The sequence below is a fragment of the Lissotriton vulgaris genome, chromosome 11, assembly GCF_964263255.1.
Source record: "Lissotriton vulgaris chromosome 11, aLisVul1.2, whole genome shotgun sequence".
NCBI classification, from domain to species: Eukaryota; Metazoa; Chordata; class Amphibia; order Caudata; family Salamandridae; genus Lissotriton; species Lissotriton vulgaris.
The window spans coordinates 919,415,656-919,438,371 of NC_141699.1; the positions used below are offsets into that span (position 1 = coordinate 919,415,656).

Sequence of the window (22,716 nt, forward strand, 5' to 3'; positions counted from 1 at the left end):
GTAATCATCGCCTGGCAGGTATTGTCCAGGGTCCACAAAGTTAGGTGTCACCATAGTGACACTGGCACATGTGTCCCTGTAAGCTTGAGCCACTTTGTTGTTAATCAAAGGTGTCTGTCTGTATTTGCCCAGGTTACTGGGACTTATGTCAGGGGTCAAATCTATGTCCCCTTCACAAACCAGAACAGCCTGTGTGAGAGTTCTGACTAGGTCAGAATCTCCTTCAGTTCCCAAAGTGATTCCCACTAAACCCTTGGCTTGAGGACCAACACTGCTAACTGTACTAGTGGGTGCAGGTGCCTTAGGGGCTGCAGTGCTGGGGGCTCCACCCTTTTTACACTCACTTGTCCAGTGAGAGGTGTTCTTACAAGTTTTACACCAGGGTTTCTTCTGACCTTCTTTCTTCTTCTTCTTGGAAGTTTGGGACCCACCCTCTGTCTCAGTTTGGGGCCCTGTTGAAGACTTCTGGTCTTTAGTTTTCTGCTCCCCACCCTTCTGGTCTGTTTTCTTCTGGTCACCACCCTGGTTCTGGTTCTGGTTCTTTTGCTTAACTCTGGTTCTTACCCATTTATCTGCCCTCTTTCCCAATTCTTGGGGAGAGGTCAAATCTGAGTCAACCAAATGTTGATGCAACTGCTGGTTCTGACAATTATTTAAAATTTGTTCTCTCATCAGCAAATTATACAATCCTTCATAGTCTGTAACCTTGCTTCCCAGCAACCATCCCTCCAGAGCCTTAGTGGCACACTCAACAAATTCAGACCAGTCCTGAGTCTGTGTCTTCTGGGTATCTCTGAACATTAACCTGTACTGTTCAGTGGTTAAGCCTAACCCATCAATCAGAGCACTCTTCAGGACCAGGTAGTTTCTAGAATCCCCATCACTAACTGTGAGGAGTCTGTCTCGGCCTCTACCTTCAAAGGAGAGCCACAAGATTGCTGCCCACTGCTCCTGAGGGATCTGCTGTACTCTGCAGGCTCTCTCCATTGCAGTAATCCATTTATGGATGTCATCCCCAGCTTTGTAGGGGGGCACAATCTTACTCAGGTTTCTATTATCAAAAGACCTGTCTTTATCCTTGTGGATATTGCTGCCACCAGTGGGTTCTATTACCCCACTCTCTCTAGGCTGTCTTGCTCTAGCAAGTTTCTCTTGGGCCAGGGCAATCTCTAACTCTTGTCTCTGGACTCTCAATTCAGCCTCTCTAATTTGAGATTCTCTCAATTTGGTCTCATGTTCCCTTCTCTGAGGGCTAGTCATCCTCCTTCTGGAGTGACCATGAGAACCTCTAGAAGCATAGGAGTTGTCAGAGTCACCTGAGTGAATCCTTCTCCTCCTAGGCTCCTGGTTAAGTCCACCTGGGGGTCTGAATGGGTTGTTACCTGATTCATTCCCAAGTTGACTTAAGTTAGCCTGGTTCAGTCTACTGACCAGCACCTGACTATCTCTGTCATCATCTGACTCACTGCTTTCCACCTCCTCCCCCTCTTCTTCTTCCTCTTCCTCTACATCTACTTGAGGAGCTCCAGTGATGGAGGCATCCTCATCTACTAGGATGATAGGGGCAGGGGGGTCTACAGTGTCATCCTCTGAAGGATGGCCTCCTTCAGCATTCCCTGTGGGGTTTGCTTTAGAGGTCTTTAGAGCTTCAGACTGATCCAAAAGCTCTCTTAGGTGGTCTGCAGTAGGGGAAGGCCCTGTCTTCAGACCCCTTAAGACACAAAGCTGTCTTAATTCCTTAAAGGGAAAAATAGCAAATTTGGATGGTGCCCTTGGAGGGTCACTCTCAACAGAGACATTCCCAGTGGAACCCTCTGCTCCAGACATTGCTCTAGTGTGGGTGGATGTGTTGCAATCTACCTACACTGGTGTTTACCTACTAAACCTATCTAGTAGTTGTAGCTAGGGTGTGCTACTCCCTTTGCTCTACAACAACTAAGTTCAGTAGAACTTAAGTATACTAGTCTTGTTTTATATGTACCTAGCAGGTACCTGTATGATCTTTCAAATGATAATCTCAAAGATTGTAATGGTAAAACAACAGCAAGCTCAGATCCCAATCCGCTGCTCACCAATGTGAGAAGTTGGCCTGGTATATAATGCTCACTAGTTCTAGTGATCACTTTGTACCATGCCAAGCAACCCTTATGATGATGGTTGTAATTCAACCTTGTAGACCAGTTATCCTAGTGGTAACGTGGACAAAGCAGTCTTAGGCTAAACTCTGAAAGGCATGTGAAGCCAGCTGTTATACCATACACAACCCCCTTGAATACCAAATGAAAGGGACACCACACAGATATATATTGAAAATATATATTGATTTATTAACTATAAAATCCCCTGGACTCTTTATGAGCGCAGAAGCACAAGCGTTAAATCACAAGACAGGTTAAAATACACAAAAGTTGCACAATATGGATGAGCCCTAGGGGCCACCTAAACCATATACTAAATAAGTGGTATAAGAGATACCAGGAGGAAAGTGAAGAGGCCTAGGGCCTTGGGAATCGCTGGAGCTATTCGAGACTGGAGTTAACTAAGTCGGGAGAGGCCCACGGGACTCGGGTGCAGTGTTCAAAGTGCACGCACTTTACAATACAAAGTCTATGGTGCGTAAAAAGCACAAAGTTAGAAAGTTAGGAACCTTCCGAGTGACCTACGGAGCTGAAACTTAAAACACAGGCCCTTGGGATGTGTACCAGTGCAGGAGCACCGGCGGAGCTGAGTTACCTCACCCACAGGAAGCGGGTGCACAGGGTCGAAGATGTGTCGGGTTTCGTCACGCTGGCCGATGGTGCTTGGAGCTGAAGATGCTGCAGGCGGCTCGATGAGAAGAGTTCCGGTGGATCCAAGGGTGGATCTAAAGAGTTGAAGACCTGAAAGCAGAGGGGACAGTGTTCAAAGTCACTAGCCAGTGACTACCGTGGAACCAGATTGGAACCAGGCGATGTCGGGTGCAAACAGGCGTTGTCGGGTAGCTTCTTTCTGCAGCCACGTGGATACCCGGGGTCGAGGACGTCCAGGAGTCGGTCACGAGCTGTCCCACGTAGGCTTCTCGCTGTTGGCGGTGTCGGCGACCTGATCGGAGCAAACAGGCCTTGGCAAATGCAAGCCACGCAGAAGTTGAAAGATGCTGTTCACTCGGACCAGCAAGGTCAGAGCGGGTGCTCCTTTTCACAGGAGCTTGGGTAGGTCTGGAGCAACCAGACCTGCTGTTTAAATCTTCGGGTTCGTCGCCAAGATGGCCGCTGGCCGCGTGGCTAGTGGCCGGGATGGCGCGTCGAGTGGCACAGTGCAAAAGGGCCCCACGCAGATCGTGGAGATGCTGGGGGGCTGATCTTCAGTGCAAGGGCTGCTCGGTGGTGGGGGTTCTCAGTCCCCAAAGCACAACGTCGAGGATGCCTCAGAAGCTGCGCAGTCAGCTTTACGAGTGTCTTCCAAGAGGTCCGGTCCCACGTCACTCGGTGCCTCCACGGGTCCCTTCTTTGCAGGGACTGTGGATCGGGCTCTGAGAGGTCTGGGAATCTGGTTCTTGTCGGGCTCTGGGCTCGGGCTCCGGCGGGAGGCGGCGGCAAAGCAGACGTCGAGTTGCTGGTTGGTGCCTGTGTTCACAGGGTGGTCACTCCTTGGCCACAAGGGAGATTCTTCTTCAGTCTTCTGTGCAGCAGAATGTCGAAGTCCAGTCTTCTTCTTAGTTTTAAGTTGATTTCGGGATGATCTGCTGTGCAATGGCACTGCTCCCCCTCTTATTCCAATCTAGGGGGTGGATCACCTACTAGGTCCCTCCTCTGGGAGGAACCAGGAAGGGGGGCGGTTACACCCCCTTTCCTTTGTCCAGCTCCGCGCCAGGACTGGGGCTGGAAGGCCCCAGAACCGGTTTGGGCTGGCCTATGCACGGGGACACCTTGTGTGCCCCGGGCATGTCTGATTCTATTCAGCCCTGTCCTACCCAATACACAAAATCCTGTCTGGGGTGGTGCTCGCACCTCCCAAGGCAGGAAACCCTTTGTCCAGGCCACCATCTGCCGAGTTTCGGTCAGCAGCAGGAGGCCAGACTTGTGTCTGTGGTGGCAGCGTCCATTTTGTGAAGCTGAGGCTCTGTTTAACTTTAACCGGGGTTAGGGTTACACACATGTCGTATCCCTCTAGAAGGGTGGAATGCTATCCCCGTCGCCAGAATTGGCGAGGGGATAGTATTCCAATTCGTATGACACCTTACTCGACATGTTTTGATAAAGCCAAACCAAAGATAGCATTTAACCGCGAGGATTATAATGCACTTAAGAGTATATGGTATGGCAATATCCCGGAACAGCTTAGGGAGTGGTTCCCGACAGCTGCAGACAGGCTCAGCTCATGCCAGAGCACCATCTCACATATTTCCAAGCACTCTGCCTCCAGGATTGATGAGGCCTTCCATAGGAGTGGCTGATAGGAACATATGTGTCCAGTTTAGGGTTAGGCACAGACATACTGTACCTAAGTAAGAGGTGGTTACACCGACTTACCCCAGCTGAGTGATCAGCCAGTTGTGTCAAATATGGAGGCCAGGCCAGGGGTGGCACAATACGTGCTGCAGCCCCTGGTAGGCCTTGGATACACCTATGCCCTGAGCACCTAGGGTGCACTATTACAGGGGCTCATAAGGTGAACCAGTTCCAATTCGTAATGCACCTAGAGTGCATTGGCAGTAATTTAGAGAGAGAACAGCAGGCTGTGGGTCTGATTAGCAGGCCCACAGCCACATTAAGTCAGAAACCAGTGAAGCAAAAAGCAAAAATTTGGGGTGACCATAGGATAGCAGACCCTACTCTCCTACAGGTATCTTATCTTTGTGTGTCGCGTAGTGCGGGCGGGACAGACTTTCTGCCGGAGGTTGGGTTTGGCATTGTCAGGTTTGACCCTTCCTCATCATCATGTGGGCTTATTGGCAGGGATGAAGGAAGACTTGCACATGTGGAAGGCGTTCCTGGGACGCTTCAATGGCGTGCCCATGGCGCCGTCGGAAGACTGGGAGTGGGACGTCACGCTGTATTCTGATGCGGCAGGTGTCTGAGGTTTCAGTCTGTATTGGGCCGGGAGATGGTGCGCGGAGCAGTGGCCACTGCAGTGGCAGGCGGGGGTCGTAGCATCGCTTTCTTGAAATTGTTCCCGTTGGTAGTGGCGGTCACGGTGTGGGTGGCGAGCTGGCGCACAAGAGGGTCGTGTTCTGGGTGGACAACATGTCCGTCGTGCAGGTGGTTAACAGGCAGTCTGCTCGGGATCCGCAGGTGTTGAAGTTGATGAGAGTGTATGTTCTGCGCTGCCTGGAGAATTACATTTTGTTTCATGCTCGCCACGTCCAGGGGTGGACAATGACATTGCGGATGCTTGGTCTCGTTCACAGTGGCAGAGGTTCCATGGGCTAGCCACGGTGGCGGAGAAGGTCAAGACGCCGATCCCGAGGGAGCTCTGGTCAGTGGGAGATGCCGGGTCATTAAGCTGGTAAGGGAGTCGGTAGCCGTGTCTACTTGGAAGGCGTACATGCAGGCCTGGGAGGAATTTCGACAGTCTGGTGCGGTAAGGCAGGGGGATCGGTGGCAGCAGGTGGTGCGGTTCATGTTGACGTTGATGGAGAAAGGTTTGTCACGGGTGACGATTGCAGACAAGTTGTCGGCAGTGACGTTCATGGGGAAGCTGTGGTGGGGGTACCCTCTGTCGGGGGGGAGTTGGGGCTTGATTGCAGGAGGGGTGGGCGAGGGAGAGGGGTGGGAAGGTGCGTCAGCCGATCACGGTAGCATTACTTGGGTGGCTGCTTGGTGCGTTGCCCTCTGTGTGCAGGGATGGGTGTGAGACTTGTTTTCCACCCTAATGTCCTGGCTGTTCTTTGGAGCATTCCCGATATCGTAATTGGTGGGCCCAAAATGAGGCCGCTGGCTGGGATTGTTCGTCCGCATGGTGTCAATATCATCTCCTATGCGGACGACACCCAGCTGGTGGTCTCCCGTGCACAGAAGAGTGGCCTCCAGTCCCCACCAGACCTAGCGGCTTGCCTGGAGGATGTAAAGAGCTGGATGATGAGCTCATGTCTGAAGCTCAACGATGACAAAACTGAGCTCATGCTCCTGGGCCAGGCGGCCCCCTCCACTCTGGAGTGGATATGGCCTTCAAGCATGGGTACGGCCCCACCGAACAGGGATAACATCAAAAGCCTGGGAGTATAACTCGATAAATCGCTGAGCCTTAATACACAGGCCACCAAGGTGTCAGCCACCAGTTTCGGCCTCCTCAGGGTGATTAAAAAAAATCCTTCCCCTTCTCCCATTCGAGGCCAGACAAATAATCATACAGGGCCTCATCCAATCCCGTCTGGATTTTAATAATTCCCTCTATCTTGGAGCACCAGACTACACCCTACAAAAGCTTCAGCGCATTCAAAACTGTGCCGCCCGGGCGCTACTGGGAGTCCCTCGGAGGACCTCAATAAAAACTGGCCTAAAAACTTTACACTGGCTGCCTGTTAGGGACAGAGTGAAGTTTAAAGCTCTCTGCTTTGCCCACCAGACTTTCTGGAAAATAGGCCCAGAAATCAACTGCTCCCTGATTTCTCCTTACCTGCCCAACAAGTCTCTCCATTCCTCAAATGCATCACTAGCCAAAATCCCCAGAATTTTTAAAGCAAGAGCAGGAGGACGCTCGTTCTCGTACAATGTATCCAAACTCTGGAACACCCTCCCTCTGCAGATGCGAAATAATGTCAACCTAACTAGCTTCCGGAAACAGCTCAAAACTCTCCTGTTTAATAAATAGTAACCTCATGAGGGCATCTTCTGTTTTCTCCAGCGCCTTGACGCCTCAGGGCAACTGTAGCGCTCTACAAATCCCATTTTCATTTCATTTTCATTTCATTTCATTTCATTTCAAAAGGGGGGCGGGGGATCCTGTGGGAGGATGTGGAGATACGGGCCCGGGAGGTGGCGGTGCGCTTGCGATGCTCCAAAACGGATCAACGGGGAGTGGGGACATGGGTGGTGCTGGGCCCCGGAGGGGGTGTGTCCAGCGGCGTGGGGACGGCAGTTGGTGTGCGTTGGATGGGGAGGTCTTTGGTCGGCGACGCAGTGGCAGGGAGACGGCGGCTCAGGCTTTCTGGGTTCTGAGGCACGCCCTGCGGTATATGGGTGAGGACCCGAAGGCTTTTGGGACATATTCCTTTCGGATCGGGCGGCGACGGAAGCGGGATGGAATGGGTGGGGGAAGGAAGAGATCACGGTTGAGGAGGTGGTAGTCTGATTGCTACCGGACATACGTCAGGATGCAGGGGGTAGAGGTGGTGCTTTGAATTTTTTGCTGTTCGCCCTCTTACATGTGTGTCTTTGCAGGTGCTCTGGCGGGGCCGGAGGCGGCAGTTTTGAATATTTACATTGTGGGACACTCCTTTGTCAAGCGGGCAGAAAGGGCTGAGTGGGACAGACATCGAAAACTCAACTTGGAATTGGATGACAGATTGTTTTGATGTCATTGGCGGGGAAAGGGGGGCATGCGTTGGCATGAGTTGATGCCTTTATTGAAAAATGTGTTCATGGGGGTGTGTGCCTGGATGCAGTGGTGATCCATTTGGGCGAAGATGAACTGGTGTAGTGTAAGGGCCGAGCGCTGGTTAAACAGATGAAGAGGGACTTGTTGGAGATAAGGAGGCAATGGGCAGGCTGTCACTTGATTTGGTCTGAGTTTATCCCCAGGCGGTTTTGAAGGGGAGCAGAGCGCCCAGGGTCTATTGATAGGACAAGGTGTAAGATTAATAGGGAGAGGGGGGATTTCTGTGCCAGGGAAGGAATAGGTAGGGTGGAGCATCCTTTGCTTAGGTACGGGGCAGTGTACTTTTTTAGGGAAGATGGGGTGCACCTCTCTAGGTACGGGATGGAGTCGTACATCGTTCAGTTGAAGGAGGCGCTGGATGTGGCTTTGGGGGTGCGCAGGTATCAGAGGGGGCTGGAGTCCTATGGGGGTCGAAAGTCGCTAAGTGGCTTTCGAGTGGCGCTTCTAGTTAAGAAAGGGGGGTATTTGCAGGAGGCCTGGGCTGATTTGGTAGGTGGAGGGGGACACGGAGGTCATTTGCAGTTTGTAGGTGGGTGGTATGTTGCAGATGGGATGTTGTATGATGTTGCAATGTTGGGGATCCATTTAGGGGTGGGGGGGCTGTTAGGCATTCGCTTATTTAGTGAGGTATAGTTTTGTTCGGCACAGGCCAAGGTGGGGAATCTGCAGGGTGCACCTGAGTCCAATAAAGCGGCATTCATCACACCATTCCTGTGGTCAGTGCTCCCCCCCCCCCCTACTGGTGGGCCCCAAACTGCATATATTACCAATAAACGCCTCTTTAAAAATAGAAAGAAAGGCCTCTAAGAGTTCTGTGAATCCAGGATAGAACCTGAATACTAACAAAACCTAGAAAGAAACCATACTTTATGTAACAGAAGTATGATCATTAGCTTACAGTACATTCACATTAACCAAATCGGCATTCCTAAATGTTGTTCTAACTGCAAGTAGGTGTTGCGTAGCTCCGAAACTTTTCTACTCCTATCAATGTTGATTTCGAAATGTGCTTCCCAGCTGTTCTTTTGATTGGAGGAGCGAGATCTTCACTAGCTAGAACAGTAATTCATGGTTTTGCTTTAGAAATGCTAGAGTAGATTTTTAACCCCCTGGGTGCTATGGACGGAGCGGTGCCTTCCTCAGCCATTGTGCTCTTATTCGGAGGACGGACCGTTTTATCCTAGTACCCACCAACAGGTGTGGGGGGGTCGCTCCCCCGTGGGCAGCTTATTTACAGCCCCCAACTGGGGATCCATCCCCAACCTGCCGTTTGCGATCTGATGATGGTGGCACGCTCACGGAGCGCTGACATTTGATACAGCAGGAGTGCATTGGAAGCCATTTGCTTCCAGCGCATCCAAGAATAGGGTGGGTCTACTGGTACTCCCTCTCCCAGTGTGGGGGCGGGGGTTTTTAGATTGCAGATGCAGGGGGAAGTGAAAGTTTTTCCTTTCGCCCTGTGCCTGCTTGGAATGGATTCCTGCTCCATGAACACAGGTGGTAACACGAAGTTGGATCAGGAATCCTTAACCATAGAACACCAGGGTAAAAGGTGCAGGTAAGGTAAGGGTAAATTTAGGGTTTATGGATGGGTAGAGTTAAAGGGTGGTAAAAGGTATTTTAGCATTCAAGGGAGGGCAAGGGTAAAGGCAGGTTAGCTTTAAAGAAACAAGCACCGGCATAGCCAAATGGTCTTGGCATTGGGAGTGCCTAATTGCAGAGATGTTCTGTAAAAGCCCCTGCCCTTAGAGTGAGAAAAGCCTTCTTTCGTTTCGTTTCAAAAATCTTTATTTCGATCACAGATCATAAAAGATACATAACAAAATATACACAGTTATAAACGTATTAAACATGATGTGATCCAATAGTTAAGACATTAAAATACATTAAAAGGAGAACAGAGGGTACAGTGTACTGTGCTAAAGTCTATCAGGGGGTCTGTTATACAAGTCTTTTCAGCACGCGACTACGAGTAAACCACAGGGAGGTTAAAAATTTTGAAAGTGCAAAGACAACAATAGGAGAAAGATCTGTCTTTAAGACTCTATAGGCAGGTTGGAAGGATCTGAAGCCCAAGTTCCTGAGTAACGGGACTAACCAACGTTTCCTGCTCCTCTCGTAGCCCTTGCAGAAGAAAACAGCGTGAACTTCATCCTCCTTCGGATGAGCACAGACAGGGCAAGTTGCTATGGTGGAGCGAGGAGACCAAGACGCTGTAAAAAATGCTAGAGGGAGGCATCCGTATCTCCATTGAAAGAATAGTTTCCTCGTTAGCAGAGGGGAGATCGCATCAAGAGTACTTTCGAGACAGTAAGAGTCTTTCGCTTTCAGGAATAAGTGTGTCAGGGATCCTTCACGGCTGTCGTTGATAGCTCTTGTGAGCATCAGTTCGTAGTATGCTCTCGCGAGTACCTTCTTTGAAATCTTTGTACAGGAGTTGGAAGGATCCGTCCATAGTTCCGGGTAGCCCAGATCCTCGAGCCTTCCCTTGACATAGGTCAGCCACGGGATCCTCGTGGCATTCCGCAGCTGCAAGAATTCCTGGAGTTCCTCCCTGTAATTTAAGAGATCGGGGCTGCACCACAAACGCCTCCAAAAGGTTAGGGGTTTAAGACCTAGCTCCTCTGTTATTGGTCTTACTCCCAGATCTAATCTGAGGGGGAGTAATGGAGTGCTCTGGGGGAGGGCAGTGACCTGTCTCAGGAATTTATTTTCGGTGGACTGTAACTTTGGGAGATGAGTGTGACCCCAGAGCTCACCCCCATATGTGACACCCGCCCGTGCTTGAGTTTTATATATGTGAATAATTGGGGTTAGTGGACGATAAAAGGATTTGTTCGCCAGGCGCATAGTGCCACCCGCCAACTGTGCCAGTTTGATGGTCACTTTGGCCTGATGAGACGTCCACGATAGATGTTCGTTTAACGTGATCCCCAAATATTCAATATTGTGCACACGTTCCAGTTGTGTTGTGCCTAGCCTGGGTGGGGCTCGATTCTGGGGGTTGGGGTTCAGGATCATGAACTTAGTTTTCTGGGGGTTGATGCCCAATCCCCGATCATTACAAAAGTCTAGAAAACCGTCCAAAATGCGCTGAATCCCCATGGGGGATTTAGACAGCAGCAGGGTGTCGTCTGCAAACATGATTGCAGGCACCCTGCTGCCGGTCAATTTTGGGGCATCGGAGTTGGGGGATCCTGTTTAGGTGGGCAACAACCCCGTTCACAAAGATGCAGAACAGGGTCGGTGCGAGCACGCAACCCTGTCTCACACCTCTGCGAACGGGGAACCTTTCGGTTAGTTTGCCACCTTTGCCACACCTTACGCGAGCGTAGTTGTTGTGGTGGAGTCTCATCAGGATTGTCAGGATGTCAGTAGGGACATTCAACTCTTCCATGACTCTCCATAGCCTCGCTCTGGGAACCAAATCAAAGGCAGCACGTAGGTCTACAAAGATGGTATATAGACTGCCGCCCTCGATTACAGCTGTTCTCCAGTAGAGGAGATTTAACCTGAAGATTTGGTCTATGGTTGATACACCCTCCCTGAATCCTGCCTGGTAAGGGGACAAAATTTCCATTTCTTCGGTCCAGGCCTGCAGTCGATTCAGAATCAGTCTACCGAACAATTTTTGGGATATGTCGATTAGACTGATAGGACGATAGTTGGAAGGGAGCAGGGGAGATCCCTTTTTGTAAATTGGGACCACCTCTGCTCCCCTCCAAGTATCGGGCACCTCCAGTCCCCCCGCAATGGCATTGAATATTAGTGTAAGATAGGGTGCCCATATCCCGGGTTCCTGCTTAAACAGGTCCCCGGGCACCCCATCAAGTCCTGGGGCTTTTCCGGCAGCTAGGACTTTAATGGCGTCCCTCACTTCTTTTTCGGTGAAAACAACCCTAGTGGGACAGGATGAAATTGTGGGACCATCTCTGTTCTGTTCACCCCCACCCTCTGCGTACAGGGCCTCAAAGTGGGTCTGCCATACCGTAGGGGCTATATTGGGCTCTATTGCGGAGGATAAATCCTCCGTGCCGTTCGCCACTACGCGCCAAAATTTACGGGAATCTCTAGCTGTTAATGCATTAGTGAGGTTTTCCCAGTAATCGTGGTCCCATTCTGCCCTTGCGTTCTCCAGGAGGATTTTATATGATCTTCTCCTGGCGCGGATTTCATCTTTGTTATGGTGTTCCTTTATAGCAAGTAGCAAGTGGGCCTTGGCTTCCCTGCAAGCGGCATTATACCAAGATGTCTTCGGTTTAGGGCCATTCCTTTGCCTTGCAGATGAGAATAGGTCCTGCTCTAGGGTGGTGAGGATGCCTGCATGTATTTGTGCAAGCTCTCCTCTAGTAGCATCGTCTAAGACCCTAGTTCCTAGCTGGAAGGCATCCTCCAGTAATGGGATTATCCTTTCATATAGCCGGGATATTCGTTCTGGGTTGCTGGCCAGTTTCTCCCACTTGACCTTCCTACGATTATTTTCAAGTAGGAGGCCCGTTTTATCTTTGTCCGACCCATTGATTACTGCCTCTCTCCCAGGCAGGGAATAAGTCAGTTCCAGGGAATTGTGGTCACTGTCTAATCTTGGGGTGACTTTAAAGTCGACTATTGCTGGCCACATAAACAGTTTGACCATAATATAGTCCAATCTGGATTCGCTGCCGGGTTTGTTAAAAGTATGGGTACTTGGTGTGTCTGATTTGGTACGACCGTTGCATGCCCTTAAACCAAGGTTGAGGGTGAGGGCAGTTATCTGTAGGGCTAAAGGAGTCCAGGCCCGTGGGGGTGGTGCCACCGTCTCAGGTATAAGCCAATATGAATCTTCCTCCAGGGAAGGACCATCACGTAGCCCAGGCAGTGGTTCATATTGAGCATTGAAATCGCCTCCTACCAGGCAAGCAAGTTCGCTTGGCATTCCTTCTAAGAGCTTGGCTAGCTCATCCACTGTGCCAGATTCTTTGTGCATTGGAACCGGCCTTGAGTAGATATTGATTACTAGCAACTTCGATGAGTCCGGCCACTCGAGTGAGACAGCCAATAGATCATCAGAAGCTGTCTCTAAATAAGTAGCTTGGCAACCTAAGTCCGTGGCTACCCATGTAGTTAGTCCCCCAGATGGCCTACCCCTTCCCCCCCATTTAGCTGCTTTAAAGAAGGAGGCAAAACCCGGGAATGCTGTTTCTTCGCGCGCCCAAGTTTCTTGTAGAAGAATTATATTTTTTGATCTGATGTATGTACCCCATTCTGTGCAATCTATTTTGCTAGCAAGGCCTGCCACAATCCAAGAAATCACTGTTATTTCTAGTGGTTGGGTGGAGGCCGTGCCCATAAAAACCGAGTTGGTAGTAGTACACTCGTGGGGCGGCCGTGGATTTGTGGGGACGAGGAACACACCCTTGGGTCTGTTATCAGGGGAAGGAGAGGAAGGCGTAACGCTTGGGACCTGTCTGGGATCAACTGTGCCAGGTGCTAAAAAATAAGTATCAGCAGCTGTGGCGAATTTAGGCTCGTTTGTGGGAGATATTTGAGTTGCGCTCCCCTCATCAACCGCATGTCAGTCTACCATTTCAAGACTGCTGTATCGGTTATGGGTAGATAAATAGGCGGGGTAGTGTATTCTATGTGGCCCTGGAATTCCCCTCCTGTGTCCACCACCTCCCCCCCTCCTTCTTGTGACAGTTTCCCAGCCGGCCTCATCCCCATATGTAGGGAACTGCTCTGTTGGTCTTTCCCTGTGTGACGGATAGTTGTTGTTCTCCCTGTGACAGTTTTCCCAACCCTCCAGCAACTCCTGGTGGTACCTCCACCTGTGGTCCTCAAGGTTATACAGATTTGAGGGGTAAAAAAATGAGAGGGGTAATGGTTGGATGGTGCTAGCAAAATCCTCATCAGCAGCACAGGTACAGATATATGCGGCTGTATTCGGATCTCTGAAGGTGACCAGAATACAGTCACCTCTAATGGATTTCTTAGTGTAGCCCACCCACGTTGCCCTCCTAGCCATGGATATATCGCTAGTAGTTCCTCTCGGTAGCGGTCTGTTTACGGAGAGCCAGTTGATTACTTTGTTTTTGAGTGAAGTGGTGGATTCAAATGTGGTGGAATTTAGTTCAGGAACCCCCGCCAGAACTAGAGTGTAGGGTGCTGCTTCTGGGGGGAGGTTTATGGATTTAGGTTTGGGAGTAGTATTAGGTTTCTCTCCAGTAGTAGGAGGATCTCTCTTAGCTTTAGCCGGAGGCGGAATATTATCTTTCAGTGGAAGGGTTGATTTTGGGGTAGCAGTTGCCGTTTGTTGGGTAGGGATAGGGGCCTTGTTTGCAGCTAGTGATGCCGGAGCGTTGATTGGTGCAGGTTGTGAGGGTTTGGGATTAGTTTGTGGGGGTTTATTAATTATTGTTGTGGGAGGACCATTGCCTTTGGTGGATTTTGGTCCTGGTCCCTCTCTTGTTGTTTTGGTCCCACTGTTAACAATTTTCCTTGAGTCGGCAAGTTGCACGGTTGCCTTTTCGATGCTAACTAGTCTAGCTTCGATCTTGATAAGTCTTGCCTCAAGGGGGCTCAGCAGAGACCTAACTAGTGTGCCTATATCCTCTAAAGTGATGTCGTCTGAGGTAGTGTCTAATGGTGCGTTGCTGCTGAGTTGTGGTAGTGAGGTTGAATTGATCATTCTAGGGGGAGATGGCGGTCCTGATATATTCACAATAGGGTCAGAGGAAGCACCTTTCTCCCTTTTGCCTCTGACTTGCTTGGATTTCGGAGTTTTGGTCCTATGATCTTCTTTATTTTGAAGCCCCTGCTTCTTTTTAGGAATAGCCCCTTCCCTAGTACCCCTATTGCTATCTAAGTTGGTTCCTACAACTTTGGCTGTCTCAATGTTCTCTGTGGTTATAAGCTGGGGAATTTGGGTGTTAGGTAGGGCCATAAGGCTCATGTCCTCAAAGTCACTCGGGACCTCAATAGTGAGCTCGGGGTTGGTCGGATTAGTGACTGAGAGTGGACATGTTGCCTGGTCTGTGCTATGGCTGTTTGGAAGACCAGATCTGTTTTCTGGGGTTCTAGCTTGGGCCATAGGGCCCATTGAAGATCTCCTTACCCAGTCTATTTCTTGTGAGATTCTGCGCTCCAGAACCTCGATTTCCTCAATCAAAAGGGAGCCAGCTTTAGCAAAGTAAGTGTCAATAGGGCCTTTAACAGCCCCGGATGCAGCTAGTGAAGAAGTTTTGCTCCTGGTTTCCCGTGTACACATTTTACTAATGGTTCAAAGACCTTTGGATACAGGCAAAGAGGGGGGGCCCGGACCGGACTCTCACGTACTGGAACGGCCTCAAACGGCCCGCTCTTTGCCCGGTCTTCGCCCCGTGCTCCGTCCTGCGCGCGTCCCGCGTCGCGGTGGTGCTGAGGCCAATGAAGTACAAGAAGGTTGGGGGCGTGGCCGCCGGGGGAAGAGGCAGCAGCTGTGAAGAGCTGGGGCTGCTGGTCCTCGCAGTCCCCCGGTAGGCTCCACGCACTGTGCACTTTTAAGTTAACTCGACCTGGGAGCGCGTTATCTCTCCACCGGCTGTGGAGCCGCTCACACCAGGGAGCAGAGGGTCACAGGGCAGATGAGCGGCACCCGCGAAGCGGGTGTCGCGAAAGGTAGCAGAGTTAGCAGGGCTGGAGGCAACGAAAGTCTGTCTCTCTCCTCACACGCGAAGGGAAAATCCAAGGCACCCACTCAGCAGACACACCCAGGCGTTGATAAGGCTGAAGGCTGGGGGCGTGGCCGCCGGGGGAAGAGGCAGCAGCTGTGAAGAGCTGGGGCTGCTGGTCCTCGCAGTCCCCCGGTAGGCTCCACGCACTGTGCACTTTTAAGTTAACTCGACCTGGGAGCGCGTTCTCTCCACCGGCTGTGGAGCCGCTCACACCAGGGAGCAGAGGGTCACAGGGCAGATGAGCGGCACCCGCGAAGCGGGTGTCGCGAAAGGTAGCAGAGTTAGCAGGGCTGGAGGCAACGAAAGTCTGTCTCTCTCCTCACACGCGAAGGGAAAATCCAAGGCACCCACTCAGCAGACACACCCAGGCGTTGATAAGGCTGAAGGCTGGGGGCGTGGCCGCCGGGGGAAGAGGCAGCAGCTGTGAAGAGCTGGGGCTGCTGGTCCTCGCAGTCCCCCGGTAGGCTCCACGCACTGTGCACTTTTAAGTTAACTCGACCTGGGAGCGCGTTATCTCTCCACCGGCTGTGGAGCCGCTCACACCAGGGAGCAGAGGGTCACAGGGCAGATGAGCGGCACCCGCGAAGCGGGTGTCGCGAAAGGTAGCAGAGTTAGCAGGGCTGGAGGCAACGAAAGTCTGTCTCTCTCCTCACACGCGAAGGGAAAATCCAAAGCATATCTCAGGGAAAATTATCAACTAGGAGTGATATTGCATAAACTGACAAAATACACTGTTTTGAATTAACAATTCCAGGCAGCAATAGCTGATGGCAAGTATGTTGGTTGTTGAGGTTACTCAGCCTTAATATACTAAGTAATGATTGATTTGTTTAAAACTAAATCCTGCTTAATGAGAGATGAGCATTCATATAGTGTATTTGGCAATTTATACAATATCACTCATGCTTGATTATTTTCACCAAAATATGCTTTTGTCACTCTCAGGGCAGGGGACTTTCCCAAACATCTCAGAAAATTTCTGAAACTAGGCAGTCGTATTGTCGAAACCGATTGGCTATGCCACTGCTTGTTAGTTTCAGGAGTAATGATTTCTATTTGAAAATGAACATACTGCTGCAAATGGGCCATATGATTGCACTCTTCAAATAAAAACAGAAAGCGACGCGTGAGTTTCATAATAAAGTCTGGCTACAGTAAAGCTCCACATTTAACTTGATAGCTTGGTGAAGATCTGGAACTCTGGGTTTTCCGAGGACCCACTCTTTAGGTCATTCTGGTTACTAGCTTCATGGAGGTGTTGAGATGGGAGGTGTAAAGCCTATGATAGCAGCAGAAAATAGAATGGCCTGCATACCCTTAACTTTGCTCTTTTTTTCTATAAGGACTTCTTATGTCAGCCTGATTTACAGTTTAATGGGAGACTTTACTTCACACAGTTTATAGATTTTGCTCTTTGAAAATTAAACAAAAAGCACTATCCTTTGGTGTTAAATGGCTCTGAGACCTAGAAGAAGTAAAGGCAAAGGATGGCGATGTGTCCGACACAACTGTGTTGGTATTCGCTTTAAAACAAGTTGGATTCTTGTTGAAAACTAGAAAGCGATTCTAGTGTTTGCACTCAATTGATGTTATGTGCACATCAAAATAGAACCAATTATTCTGAATCTTTCCACTTAAATAATAAATTGTGTTTATATAGTTCCTTGCGCCTCACTATATAGTGCCTTCATGCACTGCAATCGATTTATAACGGCGGTTTTTGTTACTAGTAAAAAGGACAGAAGGCTGGGTCAGTCAGTTGGGATCTGAACTTGTAATCTGGACCTTACTGCAGATATTGTAGGTAAGGGTTCAACTGGTAGAACGGTTTGGCTTGGATGTGTAATGTAATTGGCACCTCCGGGTTTCTAGACGCATTTCTCACAACTTGCCTTCATGCTTGCAGGGATTTGAAACACACAATTCAAGCTATGTGCAAAGTCTGATTATTGCATGCGCCACAAGTCTCAAACCTACCCGAGTAAGCCAATAAATGGAGTACAAACCTTCATGCCTAGGTTTGCTGAACGCTTGCTGCATGCGGTAACGGGTATTAGATGGGACCACAATGATCAGGAATAAACCCCTCTAGGACTACTGCTTCATCTGAGGCTGTAAAGGGTGAATTCACAAGGCTTGTCTCGCATTCCCTTTCATACACTCGCCAGCCCATACATGTGACTGGAGAGAGTAGGAAAACGTTAAATTCTCTTCACCAACTGCTTGGGCCAGTCTTTGTTCCTGATAACATAGCAAAAATGTAACCATAACAGGATACCTTTTGTGAACAGCATGGCGCAATGCTAGGGAGCCAGGCAGTCCTCAGCTCAGCCTAAAACCAGCGCTCGTGAAAAGCGCATTTAAAGAAATAGAAATGTAATGCAGAAACAATGCGCTACTATGGCCATTGCGTATGTTTGGTAGTAGTTGGTCTCGGCCGCCCTTGAAGGGCTAAATGCTGGAAGAGGTTTGACGTTTGCATGCCATGGATAAATGGGGAGAGCAAAGAATGGAGCAACAATGGAGCCAGCAAAAGGGAAGCCTAGGGGCAGGCTGAAGCCCACAATGTAGCTACACCATGTGCTGTCCAAGCTAAAACGTTAAAAGGAGAGGGGGGTTCTAAAAAAAAAAAAAAAAAAAATGGATTCATACGCGAAGATCTGCGCTTTCGATGGTCTGAGTTCCGGCTTGGGTCTTCGCTTGTTGTACTGCTGGATCCACATTACTGTCACCGAGGTGCCTGTGTCGATCACTGCATTGACCTCTGATCCTGCAATTTGTTCTCTACCGGTACTCTTGCACGTATTGTGCTCCTTTCCACTCTGCACCAACCTGTGCATCTTTTTGCTCTTTTGCTCCTTTGCTTTACTGTGATCCCCCCCATTTCTCCTCTCAACTCTACACTTGTTTCTCTCTGACATGTTCTCCTCAGTTGATCACCTTCGCTCCGTGTATTCCTTTCCAGTCTACATCCCATTACCTTCATCCCACTCTTCTCATCTCCAATACACATTTATTTTTTCTAAGAAGATAGGTCCACAACAGTGCAGGAAAGAGGTTTACAAACCGCTCCTCCAACAAGATTTGCTACCACTTCCTTTCATTTAGTGCCTTCCAGCAACCACTTTCTCGCAGTGCCCTCAGTGCACTATTTATTGAAAACAGTTAAAGCAAACACATTGAGGAGTTTCTGTAAATGTCACCAGGCGCAATTCATTGATCTGTGCAGAAACTATGTTCAACTCTGTGGTAGCCGATTTAGCTTAAAGAAGGTGGATTACTAATGAACATATTCTCTTTTCAGTGCGGCCATCGAGCTAGACCAAAAATGGGTAAATTTATGAAACCTGGGAAGGTCGTCTTGGTCCTGGCAGGTCGATACTCTGGACGTAAAGCAGTCATAGTGAACAACATTGATGATGGCACATCAGACAGACCTTCTAGTCATGCCCTGGTGGCAGGCATTGATTGTTATCCACGTAAAATAACAGCCACGATGGGGAAGAAGTAGATTGCTTAAGCGATCTAAAATTAAGGGCTTCGTAAAGGTTTGCAACTACAACCACTTGATGCCAACCAGATACTCTGTTGATATTCCTCTTGACAAAACCATTGTCAATAAGGATGTATTCAGAGACCCTGCTCTAAAACGAAAAGCCAGACGTTAAGCCAAAGTGAAATTTGAGGAACGATACAAGACTGACAAAAATAAATGGTTCTTCCATAAGCTGAGGTTCTAAATTGGTGACAGTGGATTATTTTGATATCAATAAACATTTATATAAAATCTATGGCCTGCTTTGTAATGGGCAAAGTATTCCTGACATCCTGAGGCCACCACCACACTGATAATAACTAACCCAACCGCATTCATTCAAAACAAAAAGCATACCGCTCCCAATGCAAAAGATGTAAACAGATGTTCAACCTTAACCTAAATCCATAATGAGGACTTCTATGCTTTATTTCCACAGAGACTCACATTTGTTTGCGGTTGTGTCGAGCTGCCCTGCTTACAGCAATAGATAATGTGGGCACGTGCACTCAAGTGTTGAGGTTAAGTGCTAGATCCAGCTCCCTTCTGCCAAGACGTCCCCCAAGAAATCCATCTAAAATCTATTCCAATATATTAACCTAGCAGCATTTGCCGAGGTTTAGAGATGTACCAAGGTCAAGATCCAAACCGGAGCCATCAAAATGTGTACCAGATCACCAAGTCTACCATAATAGATTGATTATTGCAGCCGTGATTTTCAGTGCTGTAGGCTACAAGCCCTTCAAGGAAGTTCATGAAAAATACAGACAAGAAAATCACACAGCTGCTGGACGTGTAAACATACTAGTGAAGACAGTGGGAAAAGATGATTCAGTTTTCTGAGGCAACGAGGCTACTCTGGTGTACTAATAAATCATGAAAGGACCTTCGTGAATGGTTGGTAACAAACTACACGACAAACAAATGTATCAGTGCGGCAATCCCAGCTATAGTTGAAGCCAAACAGTTCTCCTCCTGAGAACACTACAGATGCCATGAATTCACAACCACATGCAACAACAAAACTCAGTTTTACAAAACTTACATCCCAGTGCAACAGAAGTCAATGCCACAAAGGATGTCAATCTAGAACCACTAAACCTTTGTGTTACTAAAACTTCGAATATTGTCATGCTTGTAAAAATTGAAAAGACTAGGACAACTCAAAAGAAGTACTTGCAAATCCAACAGGTCTAGCATGAATGTGCTAACACATGCACATACTGACATATAAAACTGTGCACAAACTATGTGTCATGTGTCTCTACAACCTGGTGCTCTGTGTACATCTTGCCTATGTGCCCTATTTTTTGTTACAAACTTGTGGTAATGCACACCAGAATCACTGCTAGCTTGGAATCAAAAACCGCACTAAGCGGTTGGGGAATAAAAAAAGAGCACAGAAAATGGAGCGACAGAGACACACTGCAAAGAGATGTAGCACAAATAGTCTGAAATGATAATATTGCACAAACCCATAGCCAGACCTATTGGGTTTGCCAATGCTTGTTTACTATTTAAATCATTTAAGAGTTTAATAGGCAGTAGTGCATATTGTGTGACTGAAGAATTGTTATTTTTAAAAAACATAACAAGCGCCTCAGTTTTCATGAATAAAAATGGATTGTTGACATTAAAAGGCTTTTTCAAAGGTTAAACCATAGCATCCATTTTACAATGCAGGTGGTAAAACTAGCTTCTCTTTTGGTGAGAGGAAAATCGGTGTATAATGCCCACAAACGCATGCTGTGGAGCGGAGGCCATTTTTTTTTTTAAGAAAAAAGCAAATATTGGTAAAAAACTGGAATAATCTGAATATCTCAAACAAAATTTATGGTAACACACCAGTAGATATTACATTTCACCTTCTCCAATTTGACCATATGGGGAACAATTCAATTGATTTTTATCTGATGGCTTTAAATCCTTGAGTCGTTATGTGGGCGGCATTAAATTGGAAGTAAGTAGCAGAATGTTAATGTATGTAAACAACATAGGTGTACAATGATAGAGGGGCACCCTTTATTTTTATTAGAAGGTCACAGGATTTTGCAGAAGTGGAGGACCTAAATATGCCACATGGCAACACTCAATTATGGTGGATTTATTTTCATACAAGATTTGTCTCCGATTGAATTTCTGTCCTTTAAGCTGGCTAGCCTTAAAGTAGAGCAGTGAATCTAGACAATGACGGCACCAAACCCACTTTGCTTATGATGGTCTTCGCCACAGCTCTTTGTTTTATTAATATCCCCTTTGTTGTATGAGAATAAACGTTGAACATTACAATTGCACCACAGCTCACTTTTAGCTGCACCTTGCAGGCAGCAATTTCCAAAACTTCACTCCTTCAGAAATGAATCCCTAATTTTAACCAGTAACGTTCTGATGTTTTCATATAACATACCCATAAAGTCTCTCAATATTACGTTGTTCTTGAGTCGTGCAAAGGTATAAATTGTAACAAAATGTCACGCCTACGCGTGGGAGTTTCATTTGGAATCCTGCGTGTTGCATTTATTTTTATTTAAATAACTTTTTTCTAAATTGCGAGACATGCATATGGGTTCAAAACGCTTGTTAATGTGTTTTCACGGTCCATATGTGATCACGTGTTTCACAAACAAAGCTACAGGATCCTGAGTCTTAGTCCAACAATTTTCCCAGAGAAGTGAATAATTTCCTATCCTTCTAGGTTATGCTGCAATTCCCGTAAGGCTTCAGGTCTTCTCGCATTCTCTACAAATTGCCTCTTGATAAATTTCATGAACCATGTTCTGTGGTTTGCGAACCTCACAGGGATAAATTACAAGGGAAAATATCTTCCTTAACCACACAAAGGGAAGCATTCACATTTCTAGCCATCAAAACTGGACCATAGTCCTCAAATAAGGTCAAAGAAGGAGATTGATTTGTTCTTCAGAAATGTATTTCATGAGCTGGTTTAAAAAGAGCTATATCTTCATTGATACCCTATGCTCTAGGAATTAGGACATTTTGCATTTTAAAGTACTCAAACATCACGGAACAGAGCCACACAAAATCACAAACATCGAATGCTGGACAAGTTTTTTAATTATCTAAGGTTTAGTGTAGTCTGCAAAGATAAGCAGGTATTGCTCTATTAATCAATGTGAGGAATTAAAACATCTCTTTTTGACAACACATCATTAACTTTGCGTCACCGGACGAATCAACAAAATCAATTAAATAGTGGAATGGACCAAGTTTGTACTAAATGTCATGAAGATTAATGATAAAGATTTAAAGAAATGCAAAAAAGACATTTAATATGAAATAGACATAGCATCACTCATTGCCAGCTTAGCAAATGTAAATAAACAGTCCAATAGAAATCTTTCATGGCATCTCCTAGATCATCTTTCATACCTGGATACGTTCCAGGAGGGTATGGTTGATATCCTTGGGGAATTTGACCACCTGGATAATATGGTCCTCCGGGCCCATAATTGGCAACACCAGATGCTTTATTACCTACAGAAGAGAAAACACTTTTATTATTTATTTAAAATATATGTCATGAACATATCCCTTCATAATTGTGCGCAAACACTATAGTGTTATTACCTATAAAATTGTGCAAAACAGGTTACATTCTGAGACATTATGAGCACCTATCCATTATGCCAAAGCCTCACTTCTAACATGTATCTTTTCTGAATGTGGACAACTATGTGATAATAATCAGAGTTATTGGACTGGATCAATCGATCAGGATGCATAAAGTGCGGCTAATCACCAGATAGGGTATCCAGGTGCTTGAAGGACCTGGATGCGTATTCAAACAGCAAGGTCTTGGGGGTCATTTGGAATTCCAGAAGAGAGGTGATGGTCCGGAGGTGTGCAGGTAGGCTGTTCCAGTTCTTTGCTGCGATGTGCAAGAAGGAACTT

At 47.7% G+C, this 22,716-nt stretch overlaps 1 protein-coding gene and 1 pseudogene across 1 annotated transcript in view; one reads left to right on the forward strand and one right to left on the reverse strand.

Annotated features, from left to right (window-relative positions):
* LOC147683689 (phospholipid scramblase 2-like) overlaps positions 1 to 22,716 on the reverse strand; it is a 469,436-nt gene that overhangs the window by 199,877 nt on the left and 246,843 nt on the right. Inside the window, exon 6 of the mRNA XM_086944891.1 lies at positions 22,195 to 22,299. Coding sequence (XP_086801017.1) covers positions 22,195 to 22,299 — 105 coding nt within the window. The remainder of the gene's footprint in view (positions 1 to 22,194; positions 22,300 to 22,716) is intronic.
* Positions 18,580 to 19,009, forward strand: LOC147683690 (large ribosomal subunit protein eL27 pseudogene; annotated as a pseudogene).